The sequence below is a fragment of the Poecilia latipinna genome, unplaced genomic scaffold (assembly GCF_001443285.1).
Source record: "Poecilia latipinna isolate Pla-1442-1.1 unplaced genomic scaffold, P_latipinna-1.0 Scaffold3642, whole genome shotgun sequence".
Taxonomy (NCBI): Eukaryota; Metazoa; Chordata; class Actinopteri; order Cyprinodontiformes; family Poeciliidae; genus Poecilia; species Poecilia latipinna.
In genome coordinates this window covers 19,172-34,520 of record NW_015116258.1, presented here as the reverse complement: position 1 = coordinate 34,520, position 15,349 = coordinate 19,172, and the positions used below count along the sequence as shown (strand labels likewise).

The 15,349-nt window shown below is 40.5% G+C and overlaps 1 protein-coding gene and 1 long non-coding RNA gene across 4 annotated transcripts in view; one reads left to right on the top strand and one right to left on the bottom strand.

Annotated features, from left to right (window-relative positions):
• Positions 1 to 147: 147 nt before the first annotated feature.
• The window catches only part of LOC106941399 (semaphorin-4E-like), a 21,576-nt gene continuing 6,374 nt past the window's right edge, over positions 148 to 15,349 (bottom strand). For 2 of the 3 annotated variants that reach the window (XM_015024411.1, XM_015024412.1), the window contains exons 10-12: positions 14,566 to 14,732; positions 14,442 to 14,491; positions 13,757 to 14,347 (exon numbers count right to left, since the gene is read on the bottom strand). In XM_015024411.1, the coding sequence (XP_014879897.1) occupies positions 13,881 to 14,347; positions 14,442 to 14,491; positions 14,566 to 14,732 (684 nt within the window). In that variant the 3' untranslated portion in view covers positions 13,757 to 13,880. Of the gene's footprint in view, positions 278 to 951; positions 1,052 to 1,397; positions 1,536 to 2,024; positions 2,384 to 13,756; positions 14,348 to 14,441; positions 14,492 to 14,565; positions 14,733 to 15,349 lie in introns of those variants that run through there. The other variant, XR_001423352.1, reaches the window with a different exon arrangement.
• Positions 14,722 to 15,349, top strand: part of LOC106941400 (uncharacterized) — a 2,892-nt gene continuing 2,264 nt past the window's right edge. Inside the window, exon 1 of the long non-coding RNA XR_001423353.1 lies at positions 14,722 to 14,766. This is a non-coding gene — a long non-coding RNA (uncharacterized LOC106941400). The remainder of the gene's footprint in view (positions 14,767 to 15,349) is intronic.

Sequence of the window (15,349 nt, the reverse complement as noted above, 5' to 3'; positions counted from 1 at the left end):
CCATGACAGGCAAAATAACCCAAATTCTTACTGTTAATTATTGACTGTGTAACTCCAAAAACGGCGCACCAATCTCCTCTTGCATTTTGCGTACTTTCATTGAAGTTTCACCACCCAGACCCAGTTCCTACCTCGCCGGTCTTCTCAGTGATGTCATCCAAACTGAGCGTGATGACCTTTCCTCTGGCTCCGATGAAGAGCAGACCGATGTCTTCCCTGACCAGCATGGAGCTCAAACCGTCAAAGTCAGGCTCCTTAAACAGCTTCAGGTTAACATCTGAGGGAAGGAATCCAACCGGCATCCTCAGATTACTTTTGAAATCAGAGCATTTTCATAAACCTCTGAATTTAGGTTAGTTCTCTGCATTTTATTGAGAGACATGAGGGGGAAGACAGCATCTTCATGCTACACTAGTATTATTTCCACCCTTCCCAAGATGCCTGAATTTTGTTTACAATATGACAAAATGTGGAAAAGTTTATTGGTGTGAATATTTCTGCAAGGGTCTGGACATTTAATTGTTGTTGCAGGGATGCCTCATGTCAGGATTGTGTTTTCATGTTTAAATGTTTATTATCTTAATCATATCGCTTTTATTGATATGATGTGCTAAAATAATTTATCTGAAAGTTGTTTTTTATCTAGGCATAGACATGCACACACCTGCACATATCATGCTGGAACTGACTTGTCAGGGGAACGTCCTCTTTAGGGCATAACTTAGGTGCCTAAAAGGAGTTTAATCCTGTTGTTCGGGCCACTCTGCGTTTGCTTCCTTCAGGACGCATGGCAGTGGTCCAGCGCTGAAACGGTAAACTATTTCTCTGTTGTTTTTATACATTGTCAATACTTATTTGGCTTTAATAAATTGGACTGTTGATTTTAACTCTGTGTCCTTGGTCATTTGAGACAATCCGCCTCCCACAAAAGAGTCCAGGTGGAACGCTCACCTGAGAAGAAAACGCTCTGGCGGGGTTTCAGGCTTTGGGCTGATCCCTCACTCATAATGACCAGGACATAAAGGAGCGCTACCTGGCTCTTCATCATAACCTCAGACAGGAAGGAAAGAAAAACAAAAGTGTTTTCTAAAACGGTTATGGAAACAGCAGCGTGTCCTGTTTCATAATTGAACATCACAGCTTCTGATAGCCAGAAGGTCTCAGCTGAAAGGTCTCAGAAACATCATGGATTTATAAATCATGAAATTATCTTATTTTCCTCAGGTCTTTTGATGATCATCTTTTACATTGGTAAATGATTTACAACTTAGGTAATGCACCTCACAATAAAACATGTAAGTGAAGCTCTGCATTATATTATTTATAAGGCATGCATGTCTAAGAAGGGCATTCTTGAACATTTCATTTTGTAAAATAAAAAAGTTTTGATTGCTTACCTGTTTGGGTGGTTATGTAGAGGCAACTTACTTCTCATAACTCAGAGGAACCAAAACATGTTTATTTTTAAAAGCAGGGGCTGCATCCTTTGAAGGCCGGGTTTGTAGGCCGATTGCATCATAGCGTGGCAACACGGACTGTCTGAATTCAAAGACTCCAAAGACTTTTCCACATGCGTCCGGACATAGCTCTGTGGCTGTCAGCTGAAATGTCTCAGAAACATCATTGATTTATAAATCATGAAATGAATCTCTTAAGTTTATTTACCTTTCCATTAGCATGTTTAGCATCTATAATCGCTTTACAACTTAGATAATTCATAAAACATGCAAGATCTGCATTACATAATTTAACCCTCCTGTTGTCCTCGGGTCAAAAGGACCCGAGGACAACAGGAGGGTTAAACAGCATGTATGCCTAAGAAGGGGATACCTGAGTACGGTTGATTAAAACATTTCATTTTGTAAAATAAAAAAGTTTTGATTGCTTACCTGTTCGGGTGGTTATGTAGAGGCAATTTACTTCTGATAACTCAGAGGAACCAAAACATGTTTATTTTTAAAAGCAGGGGCTGCATCCTTTGAAGGCCGGGTTTGTAGGCCGATTGCATCATAGCGTGGCAACACGGACTGTCTGAATTCAAAGACTCCTCCAAATGCGGCCACCACATGCGTCCTTTCACCAGATTTGAAGGATGGGTCCGGTGTATCCTTCATGGCCTTCCATATGCAATGGTTCCAAATTGGGTGTTCAGACAAGGTGGCAGTGGAATTACCATTTCATACTGTGATAAAGCTAGCTCCAAAACAAACAATGTAGGAAATATATACAACATAAACATAAATATGGTGGTGATTACAAGATTAAATCTGTTAATCTATATGTACATACACACATGCACATATAATACACATAGAATCATCATATAATTATAAAAAAGTGTTTGCTTCTTTATGGGATTGTTAGCATATTAGCATCTTAATACCTAAAATGAATTGATATTTCCATAGTGAATACTCAATCATTTGCAGCAAATGGTGCATCTGTAGCCATGAAAAATACTTAGAAGATCATTATGTGAAAATCCCAGCTCTACTGGGCTCAACTTCAATTCCATTTAGGGCTGATCTGGGCATTACATATATTATTTAACTGATTAATATTTGAATATCAAAAGGTGTTTTATAGACTTTTATTTATTTATCTACAGAAACTGAACCAGATGAAGCTAAAACTGCCACCAGAAGAGTTGTGTCTCGAAAAGATTGCAGACAAGGTTTTTTTTTTTTATGTTAAACACAAAATAAATATATTTTTGTAGTTTCTTTTAATTAGTGCTCATTGTTGTTATTTTAACAAATTGGCTTTTAGAATCGTGGAACGTCACCTCTCTGGTGGGGAAGGAGCTACTGTGCGAGGCTGAGAGGTTCCGGTTAGAAATAGTCGGCCTCATCGCGACGCATGGCTCTGGTTCTGGAACCAGTCTCCTTGAGAGGGGGTGGACGTACTTCCACTCTGGAGTTGCCCGCGGTGAGAGGCGCCGGGCAGGAGTGGGCATACTTGTTGCCCCCATCTTGGCGCCTGTACGTTGGGGTTTACCCTGGTGAACGACAGGGTAGCCTCCCTCCGCCTACGGGTGGGGGGACGGGTTCTGACTGTTGTCTGTGCTTACGGGCCGAACAGCAGTTCAGATTACCCACCCTTCTTGGAGTCCTTAGAGGAGGTACTAGAGAGTGCCCCTCCTGGGGACTCCCTTGTTCTGCTGGGGGACTTCAACGCTCACGTGGGCAATGACGGTGAGACCTGAAGGGGCGTGGTTGGGAGAAACGCCCCCCCGATCTGAACTCGAGTGGTGTTCTGTTGTTGGACTTCTGTGCTCGTCACGGATTGTCCATCACGAACACCATGTTCAGGCATAAGGGTGTCCATATGTGCACTTGGCACCAGGACCCTCTAGGCCGCAGTTCGATGATCGATTTTGCGATCGTTTCATCGGATCTGCGGCCGTATGTCTTGGACACTCGGGTGAAGAGAGGTGCGGAGCTGTCCGCTGACCACTACCTGATGGTAAGTTGGCTCCGGTGGTGGGGGAGGAAGCCGGTCAGACCTGGCAGGCCCAAACGTGTAGTGAGGGTCTGCTGGGAACGTCTGGCGGAGTCCCCTGTGAGACGGAGCTTTAACTCCCATCTCTGGCGGAACTTCGAACACGTTCCTGGGGAGGTGGGGGACATTGAGTCTGAATGGACCATGTTCCGTACCTCCATTGCCGAGACAGCTTATCGGAGCTGCGGCCGCAAGGTTGTTGGTGCCTGTCGCGGCGGCAACCCTCGAAACCGTTGGTGGACACCTTCGGTGAGGGATCCTGTCAAGCTGAAGAAGGAGTCCTATTGGGCCTTTCTAGCCTGTGAGACTCCAGAAGCAGCTGATGGGTACCGGCGGGCGAAGCGGCGTGCGGCTCGGGTGGTCGCTGAGGCAAAAACTCGGGCGTGGGAGGAGTTTGGAGAGGCTATGGAGAAAGACTTCAGCACGGCTTCGAGGCGATTCTNATATATATATATCTTGTAAAAAATTACTTTAAATTCAGATACTAGACTGTCTTTCTTCTTACATTTTTTTAACTTCATGTGTCTTAATGTTGAATCTTGTGAATGATGGTGATATTTTCAGAAGTTACATCATCTCTCCTCCACCTCTAAGGGAAAAGCTGCAGACTTTCTTATTGACCTTTTTTGTGCTTGCTTTCTCTGAGACTGTATGTTGCAAAATACATCTTGTCTAGTAGAAAATCTGGAGATTTGTTTTATTTATTCAAGAGAAATCTTGGTCCTGATGCAGTAATACAGGCTGTAAAAATACAAGACATGAAGAAGAAATATGATGCAAAAAAGAAGTATAAAAACGGCTTTTAAACCATTTAGCTGTGGTATTTTAGGTTTGCTAAACTAGCAGTATATTTCATAACATGTTTCACTTCATCTGCTGCTTATTGTATACTTTAAGATTAAGGAAATGCATAATTTAGGAGTCAGGCTCAGTATTGGCACTTAAAACCACTCTTGGCAAGGTCTCAAACATTGCTGGAGGTTTTGTCTGTTGGAGATGGGTGAGCACTTTCTTTAGGAATTAAGAGTATCACATTAAAAGAAGGTTACAGCGAGCCCTTGATTCAAGTGGGAGAACATAAAGACTTCAAACACAGGATCAAAGTGACGGAGTTGTGGTTTTGAAGAGAGCAGAAAGAAAGGGCCAGAAGGGGGGCAACTCATTCAAGGAGAGTCCAGAGACGAAGGGAGAAAAATGATTCCAACAAAGGATTCAGTTCAGACTTATCAGTAATTAGTATACTGCTTTCGAAGTTTAAAGAGGATCCTCACATTCAGTCAGTAGATGGGCAAAAAGGTACTTTTTATTTTTTGTTGGATGTGTTAGAAGAGCAACTTATTCCAATGTTACTACCTATTTAACAAGATTTATCTCAAAGTTTTCAGACTAATTTTAAAGGGATCCCCAACTAGTTTAACATGTTGGCGTAAATGTTGCATTTTTTCTATTAACCTACAAGTTTGTAATGCATAAAAACTCCTATTTACTTCAAAAATTGTCATTATTATATTCTTCACCTACGCAGGTTGCCATTTTATCAACTGTGCAATACATGCTGAGTCAATGATTATATTAGATTATATTGGACTGAAATCTGTAAACAAAATGTAATGTTATGCATATAACTATTGTTCCCTGAACGAGAGGAACGAGGTTCAACACAGAGTATGGGATATCACGCCCCTGTGTGGCCTAACTGAGGACACCTTTAATCATGCCTTTAGACAAATGACGTGTGATGACGGGTGGCAGGGCCGCCTGCGTATAAATACACCCCCATCACAGTCATCATTCAGTTTGATGGCAGCTCTTCCCCAAGCCAAGCTGAACAGCGGGGCAGATAAAGGTGTTGTACCTCATTCCTCTGCTTCAGGTAACAGTAGTTATATACATAACATTACGTTCCCTTTCAGTTGATTCACTCAGTACAAGACATAGAGTATGGGAGCAACCATCAAACCTGAGACAAATGCGCTGAGTTAGTTTGAAATCTCCAACCCAGCAGAAAGAACAGAGTGAGCCACAGAAGTGGCTGTCACATCCAGACTATAAAACCGAAGAAAAGTGTGTGGTGAAGACCAGCTGGCTGCAGCGCAGATGTCACTCACAGGGACCCCTTTGAAAAGGGCCCAGGATGCTGCTACACCCCTGGTTGAATGTGCTCTCACACCATGAGGTAAAGGGAGGCCCTTGCTGTTGTAAGCAAGAAAAATAGCTTACATGACCCAATGAGAGAGTCTCTGTCTGGACAGAGCCTTGCCTCTAGCTGGATTGGCAAATTGTCCCCTTCGTCCTTGGACGAAACCGGATTCCTAGACTCAGAAATCATGGGGTCTTTTTGTGACACTGTAGGCTGTCCCTGCACTTTCTTGACCCTCTGTTCAAGCATGGAGTGCCAAAGCTGGCTACATAAAGCACAAGCGTCTGGCTCCGACAATGCTCTTCTGGCGTGGACAATTCCAAGGCAGACAGGGCATGCTTCGTGCTGGTCTTTTTTGTGAAGCGTGAAGCTGCACTCCTGAGGACAGGGGCGAACGGAAGATTTCTGCTTCGCCATTTTTTGCTTCGTGGTCATCCTGAATCACGAAACCAAAGAAAATAAAAATAGACAAATGATAAAATACAACTATCGCTCAGCGGGCAGACACGCTAACCAGCAGGCAGCAGAAGCTAACACCAACAGGAGCAGTTAAGCTACTTTTGGAAAAACAAGAGCGATGCTAGCTAGCAGCAGCTAGGAAGCACAGATTAGAAGTTAGGTGTTCTCAGTGAGGTGACGAGCATAAGAACTGAATGACTGTGATGGGGGTGTATTTATATGCAGGAGGGGCCTGCCACCTGTCATCACACGTCATTTGCCTAAAGGCATGATTAAAGGTGTCTTCAGTTAGGACACACAGGGGTGTGATATCCCATACTTTGTGTTGTACTGAGTGAATCGACTGAAAGGGAACACAAGAAGTCAGACAGTCTGAACATCTGAATCGAAGTAAACTGCCTCAGTTTTATTGTACTGTTATACATGAGTTATGTGCTGAAACAAGCGAACGTGATTAACTTGTGCTCTACTGTTAACTATCTTACCTATAGCTAATGCCAGATCAAAACAAACTGAAAGATGGTGACTAGACATTTAAAGTGAAAATGTAGCATCTTTCAATCATTGTAATAAACCATTGCGATATATTTGATAAAATGTGTTAATGCCAATGCAGATTATAGAAAGCTTGAGTTAGAAACTGGAGCTCTTTGCAGCATACAACCTCCCTTCAACTTGGCATTTCCAAGTAGCAGCAGCAGCACAAGCACCAACTTTTCGGCTGACTCTCTTCCTCCTCATCATCATTTCTGCTTGTCTTTTCTGCATTGCCTTCCATTTCAACAAGCTCTGAAATAAATGTTCCTCAAACAAAAACATTTTCACAACTAATTGTAAACATGGCTGTGCTCACCTGGTGGAGTTGTATACTTTTCATCTGGCAATACATGAGAAGGAAGGAGTCACAATCTCATTATTATAGATGATGTGATTCAGTTACAGCAGTGGTCCCCAACCTTTTTATCTCCACGGACTGGTCAAGGCTTGGCAATTTTACTGCGGCCAGGACTGGGGTGCAGTAAAATTGCCCTCCCACTCCAATTGTCGCAGATTATCGCAAACGACAATCTTCTTATAAGATTTTCGCTTGTGATTATTGTAACCGATTCTCCTGGTCTGTGAGGCGTGTCACGACTGATCTGGTCCAGTTGGTAGAATATTGGGACCACTCCGATCTAACATCGGGCATATTCAACATTGTCTTGGCCCGATTATCGCAGCCTGTGGGATTTTCCCTGACTGGGAGTGAGAACACAGCCTGTTTCATGTGACAGGTATCCAATCAGAAAGCGTGGTGACATAAGAACAGAGGGGATTCTCAAACAGCTGACATAGTGCAGCTGAGATTCCGGTCTAGTGCTTAATGCAGCAAATAGAGCGGCTGCTCACACCGTAATTTATCCAATGCCTTTTCTTTTTGTTATATCTTTAATCGCTTAAAATGAGTTCACAGACTATCACTATTGTTTCTACATTGTCAGCCGTGTTTGTTCATTCTAAATTTATGTATGGTATGTTGGGGATTTCTAGGGATTTTCTTCTTTAACCGGGATATTCGTGAATGGAATTGGTTTGTCTGATGTGTTGCTCCTGCCGTGTGACTGGACACAAGAACCGATTAAACCTGTTGTACTTTTATCAGATCTGTTGTCACAGAGGTTTGGAAAATCGGTTGACAATTCTTAAATCGTGCTGTGTGAACCAAACCGAAGACTCACAAGCTCTACTCCTCTTGTCTCGACCACTGCCCTTACGTGCTTTGACTCTGGTTGCTATGGTAGTGTTTACACATCACTTCAAATTAAGAAACAGATGCGCCACAAAAACAAACCTTTTATTTTCATGACAATTTTAACCCTCGATCAGTGGGAGCCCTTTGCTTATTTGTCTGCAACGTGAGACAATGACACCCGAAGTGTTGTTTATATGCACAGTCTGCTTGGTCTCTACGTGGCAAAGCCGTTTGAAGGCTTCATTGCCTCATTAGCAGCCGGACGCTGCATGTTATGCAGAGTGGGCTTGGAATGTGGGACTCGCCTACCGGTCCGAGATAAAACAATTCTTCTGTCTCTTCTCTGGACCTTTTCCCCTTCGCAAATAAACTTTCCAAAGACATTTGTTTACTCATTACTCATTTTGCTGCTTGTGGGCTCAGTGTTAGCGTGCAAGACGTAACCGAGAGAATCCAGTTAAATTATTTTCAAAATAAGATTCTTCAGACTCAGATAATACATTAAATGGAAATATTTAATTATTTCTTGTGCGGCCCAGTACTGGTCTGCAGCCCGGAGATAGGGATGACTGAGTTAGAGGACAAGTCCAGACGCATTGAATTTAAGCACATTTTTTAAAAAACAGTAAGTTACACCAAAGTGCTGAACAGTAAAAAAAAAGAGTTTAAGTCATCTAAAGAAGACATTAAAGACAAAACGTAACATTTCTGGTTTTTGAACCACTGCAAGACAACAGTTCCAACAACTACATCTCCAGGCAGCACCAAAACAGGCCATAGAGAAGATTTGGTCTATCGATGACACCCTGAAGAACTGCAGAAGAGTGCAAGGAAAACATTTGATATTAAAAATAAAATGAAAGTAAAATAAACCTTCACTCATATAGATTTTTTTTATTACAAAAAACCCACAGCAGCCAACATTGCAATAAACAGATCTGTTTGAATTTGATTAATAAAAAGACCAGAGTCCACCAATCTCAAGTCCAAAGGAGGAGAATTCCAGTATTTTCAAACCACTGATTACTCTCTTCTTTTCAGCTTAGAAATCATCTGGAGACCCTTATCACAGGCCCATAGGGACCTGCCTGGGACCCATGGCTGCAGACGTCCTCTGTCAACCTGGTGCCTGTCCTAAAAGAGCTATGAAAAACCTTAGCAATGATTCAAATTTAGACAATTTAAACCATATTGAAAAAACCTTCATGATGCCATTTTTACAGTTGGACCTTCATTAATCCAGTGTTGGTTTACAAACCACTTGTAAAGAGTCACAAACAGGAAGATAATTATAATAAGTAGGGCTGCATCTAACAATGATTTAATAATCAATTACTCTCATGATTAGTCATAAAAACATTTAAGCCTTTTTTAATATTAGAAATAGTATTAAAGATGCAAATGAAGAAATATAATTTTATAAATAAACATTTTCTTGCCTATAATGCAATGACAGCATTTTTTTAGTGAACGCTTGATCATCTGTAGCAAAGGACCCCTCTGCAGCAAAAAAAGTACTTCTAACATCATGTGAAAAACTCAGCTCTTTCTGTTTTACTTCGCATCAGTATAGTATACAGCAGGTCTATTTAATGTTTGGATTAATAATTGAAAGCAGAAAGTGCTTAATAGGAGGTTTTTTGACAAGATAGTCAGTTTTGCACAGTTTTCGCTTAAACCCATTCTTGGGTTTTCCCCAGGCACTCCTTCCTCCCAAAGTCCAAAAACATCACTAATGGATGGATGGACAGCCAGTGAAAATTTTATATTTAAGATAAGCATATTACATCAAATCAATAAAAACATTTTAATGGAGAAATTCAGCCATAATAAATCAAGTTTAATACATATTTTCCAAAGATGCTCATACTGATATTCAAATTTTTTGAATGTTGCTATACTCTTATCAGTATTTATCAGACAATTATTTTAAGTTTACCAATAAGTTGTTAGTTATCTATTGCTGCCATCTTGTGGCAGCATCTAGATTTTCAGTATTTCAGAAAAATTCAGCAAGAACAGTCATTAGCTCCTCACTGTTTAGTGCTATATATCAGTTAAAGTAGGATGTTGAAATAAAGGCCAATAACCTGCTAAAATGTACATGTATTAAGTTTTCTCATTTTTCCTTTGCTATAACTAGAAAGAAGTGCTGAGTGAAACAAGTATTTATATTTAGCCAAATGCCTCCTTTCACCATCTGCATGACAGCATTCTCATCTAGATAGATAATGTAGACATAAATATGTCTTTTAATCAACCTGTTGGCTCAGTCTATTTACAAGCAACTTGCTATTACTGGAGTTTTTTGTCTCTTCCCAGTACTCAGCCAATCTGTCCCTTCTTTTTTCTGAGAAATTATGTGCTGACTTTTCACGACAGTCTCATGAAGATGGTTGGTCATACTTTTCCTTAATGAACATTATTGGTGGTTCATGGTTCATACTATTAATAACTATTTGAATGTATGCTTTAGTAGCTTTGATTAAAGTAATGACAGATTTTTTCTAATACATGATTTCAGGTGACAACTTGAAAGTAAGGCAGAAATGTTGCCTGGCTGAAGACGTCAAACCTCAAAAGCAGGGGTAAAAAGTTTTTGTATGTCAGTAATTAGGATTATTAGTTCCAAAGAGAGAAAGTTCTTCATGGTTTCTTTTGATTTGATCTGGGATCCAAGGAAAAGGTAATTAAAGAACAGGAAGATCTTAGGGGGTTGATGGAGTGGAGTTGAGGGGATCCTCTCTGTCCTGGGTGAACTCCACGGAGAGGCTCAATCATGGCTTAGAGACGCATCAAGAGGTTTTATGATGCAAACCTTAAAAAAATACCAATAAGTGTACATGCTTATCTACACAACATAATCAAAAACCAATAAGCCCTAAACCTCTTTTTAAAAGTCTTGATTGAAAATGAATTAACAATATCTCAGGAAATTAAATGTTTAAGTGAAACAGTTCCTGTATCACAAGGTAAACTGCAAAAAAACATTCAGAAGTGTAAACACAAGTTACTGAGTAAGAGCTGAATATTCTTCTGAAAGTACGTGTTACACGTCTCAGCTGGAAGTGGACAATTGTAACAAATTATTTTTTTTCCTTTGATGTCTCTCCGCTTCTCCTTTGTTCTCTGTAAAGATGAACAGCGTCAGTGAATAAAAAGAACGACCGCCGTCTTCTTCCCCAAACTGTCTCTTTATTACAAATTCTTGATATCATGAAATCATGAACATTTCTTTGTGCAATCATGTTCTTGTGTCTTTCTGTTGTTCTCAAACAACCACATAGCATTCACCTCAGTGAATAGCATCAGCTCCCACCAACTGTGAAAGCATCAAAAGGCCACATCAAAACAATTCAATAAATTTAAAGCTCACAGATTTACATAAAAAACACCCATTTCTTAAATGCAGCTAAATTTTAAGGGCACTAATTTCTTTGAGTTGTAATAATTATGAAATAATTATGAAATAATTAATTATGTAAATAATAATGTAAGTAATGTAACATGGACGTAGTAAGATGAACAAACATACTTTGAGTTCTAATGGGCTCTGAATAATTCTATCGCTGACTGTACAGTGAAATTGATTACACAGTAAGGGGGAATTGTAACGTCTATAATAAATATTTCCTTTGAACAGATAACACAGTACAACGCATGTCAGGATACCATTGATGGATCGGGGAGTGGAACGGAGCTTATTGAAATGTGGCCATCTTTAAAATGGCTGTTATATGATCCCAGCCAAAATCATGTTTTTTTTATGTTTAAGCACGTCTATGCATGTGATTGAAAAATCAGATCCAAATTAATTTGTCACTTTACATTTTAGAGGGGGACAGTTTTCACCAGCTTCACATCACTAACCTGTAAAGATGAACAGCGTCAGTGAAAAAAAAGAACGACCACCGTCTTCTTCCCAAAACTCTGTCTGAAGAGTAAGGAGGCGGGGCTCCTCACTTTAGGCCTCCTGGTGAAACGATGTCTGAATTTTGGTTCCCTTTTTTTTCTTTTGATTTAATAGGGTATTTTGGTCAATTTCATTGTTAAAAAACGACAAAAAAACACATATATAATAAATTGCAATACTAATAATATATGTGGTGGCTTATATTCTTAAACAGATTTTCTTGACTATCAACAAGTGATTAAATTCTCCCACCTTAGGGTGTATCACATACGCAGCTGAAATCAATTGTATCTACTAGCATATGCAGTATAGGGTATGCCCATTATCTGTATTAAAAATAATAAAAAAAATGTAGCATAAAAGTATTAGTTTAAAAACCATCAAATATTCTGACTTACAGAAATACAGTTAACCAAATACACCAGGCCCTTAAAAGCAACACTGACTTTCCTACCTGGTCACCTCTGACTGCTGGTCTCTCCATCCTCATGTTCTGATCATCTCTAGCAGCTGGGGGAAGCGCTCTGTTCAATAATACCTACAAGCCTGTTCTGCTTCAGCTGCACTATGCTGGTCACACTAGAACAGGGAATTAGGAGAACACCAATTTAATTTCACAACATAATACACCAAAAGGCATATTGCATCTAATTCAAAACAAAACTAAATGGAAGACACATACACATTAATTAACACACATAAAAGAAGATAAATTATGAGAATATCCTCCTTCAGCCTGTGATATACCAGCTTGGATTTTCATTTTGCATCTGAAAGAAATTATATATGAGTTATATTGCCTCCCCTCATCACTTCACTGATTATGTGCTTGGTAAATAAATAAAATGTATGGTAACTTGACAACTTTTCAACACATATTTCCTCCAGATACATTTGGTATTTTTCACACTTAATGCAACTTGATAATGGTGCGCTGGTTAACAAATTCAACATAAAGACAGGCGAATATTACACAAGCCCAGTTTGTGCACTTTACCATTATGCTAACATTAGCTAGCATGATATGCTGATGGAGACCGCAGCAGCTTGTGATTGTCGTCATAAGTTGTGCAAGATTTCTGTTTTTGAAAAAAGGCTGGACACTTTAGTAGCTGTTAATGGTGTAATTTTGTGAAGATGACTTACCATTCACATTCTGTGTTCTGTCACCAAAGCGAAGCAGAAAGCCCTGCGGTTCGGGACCAAGTTCTGAGATAGCAGGGAGTCAGAGGCACCTGCTTTATTCAGCTCTAACCAATAGGAATGTGTCTTACATTATGAAACAAATTTAATGCCAAAGAATCGCAAGCAAAACTTGTTGAGTTCATCCAAGATCCAAGAACAAGAATCTCAACCAAAAACTTAGTCTGTCAACCAGAAAATTCTGACATGCACAAATAAGTTTGTTATGCAAATACATTTTTCACTTCAAACAAAATGAATGATTTTAATTACAAAAATAGCTTTTTAAACATTTTTTTGGTTTAAATATTTTTTTGCAAATCCAATATTTTTGATCCCAATTTTTTTTTACATATCTTTTTATTGAATAATTGTGAAACAAGTTTAACTCCGTATTGTTCCATGGGTTAAGCAGTGTATTCACCTCTACTTCTTAGCCTCCATAGAACAACCTTTTTCTTACTCCTTAGTGCAAACAAGTAGTTTGCTGTCTGCCCATATGGGACCATACATGAGATCAAGGGGGAAAACTAACTCATATTCTTTACATACCTTAAAGTTGGAGATCTGTTTCCTCCTGAGTTACCTCACTTCCTCTGCCTCCTCTCCAGAGAGGCTGCTGCAGACTTTTTCCATAAAATTCTAATTATACTAAAAATACATGAGGCAGAACACTATTTCAGTGCTGTGTCGTTTCTTTATTCATTGTTGCCATTTATGTCCATCAACCATTTGCTTTGTGTTCTTACGTGAGTTTATTCTTAAATATTGCCACTGTTCTAATCTCCATAGCCTTATTCCAAGTCCAAGCTACAAGCATAGATAACACTTCAGTCATTTTCATTATTTATTTTTTACAGAGTTGGTGGTAGTGATGCACAAAGTGTAGCAGAAGTAGGTTGTTCTGTTATCTAACTATAAATCTGTCAATAGATTTTTCCCTCTCTTCCACCCTAGTTGGTATGATTTTCTTGGTTGCAGGACCCTGCCTTTATCTTTGGTTTCTCATGGCTAGCATCACTCACACTGGTACTGCCAACATGGTTTTGAGTTTTCTGCTTCCAGCATACATAGATGATGATCACTACACACACCACACAAACAGAAGCTAAAATGTAGGTAACTATAGCCTGAATCCAGTTCACCCCACCCTCTGAAACCTCCATCTTAACGTTGTACTGGATCACCGCCTTCCTGTGCTCTCTGCCTTTAACTACTTCCACTGTCTCGCAGGTGTAAAGGCCTTCATCAGTGGAGGAAGGTGTTAAAACGAGTCCCTGGCTGAGCAGAATGTGTCGGGGACCGGGCTCAAGGATGTTACCAGAGAACCTCCAGCTGACGGGGAGATTGGTATCAGGGGAGCAGGGGAGGAACTGTGCGACGTCAACTGTGAGGTGGATGTCAGTAATCTGCTTTGACACTGTAGGAGAAGCCAAAACAGCCATAAAAATGATCCTACTACTCTCCTCGCTAAGGTAAATGTGTGTCAAGAGCTTTATGTGGGGAATACTTGCAATTAAAGCTTGGGCAAATTTCAACATCACCATCAATGAGGTTCTGGATCCTGCCACAAATAAATGAAATCCTCTGATTATAAACGTAGCACACAGCGAACATGTCTTAGTTAGTGCGACGTACATGGAGGAGTTTGAAGCACCAGCAACAGCAGCACACAGGCCTCTGAGATGGTCCCAGCCGCAGTATGGATCTCTGGCTATAAGGCAGTCATCACAGGATGTGTAGCGGCTGCAGTCCCTCACACTGAGCTGAGCAACAGCAGTTCTAGTTGCGCTGTACAGCTGACCCTGCAGATCATCAGAGTTCAAAGGTTAGCTCCAGGTCCATTTAGTCTACAGACATGTAGCTGTAACCTACGCTTCTAGAGGAGAGCTGAAGGAAGCGAATGGGCTGAGGATCCTGAAACAGCTGCAACTCCTCAATGATTCGCCCTCCATCATTATCAGACCACACCACCTTCTGCAGCCAACCAGAGTCTAGAGGACCAAACCAGAGGTTAACTCTGAGTGCCATTTGGAAAGTTACAGTGAAGAATTAACAGCAATATTTTGACTTATTTAGCCTGTCAGAGAAAGCCGCCCCTTGAGGAGGGGGTACTGTCACGATCCGTATTTCTGTGTGTTTATTTTTGAGATTTCCTGTTTAGTCCTGCTTTTCCTGTGAGTCTCTGTCCTGTCCTCCCTGTTGATTGTTCCCAGGTGTGTCTCATCCCCTTGATTACCCCACGTGTTAGAGGTGTGCCGATCGATCGGTCACCGATCATAATCAGGCCAATTTCCGTGAAAAAGTGCATGATTGGTGATCAGCGATCATTGGCTCTTGTTGCCGATACCGATCACCTGCTTCTCATTTCCACAGCCTGTCTGTGCAGCTTGTCTCCTTTTTCCTTCACACTGCGCAGACG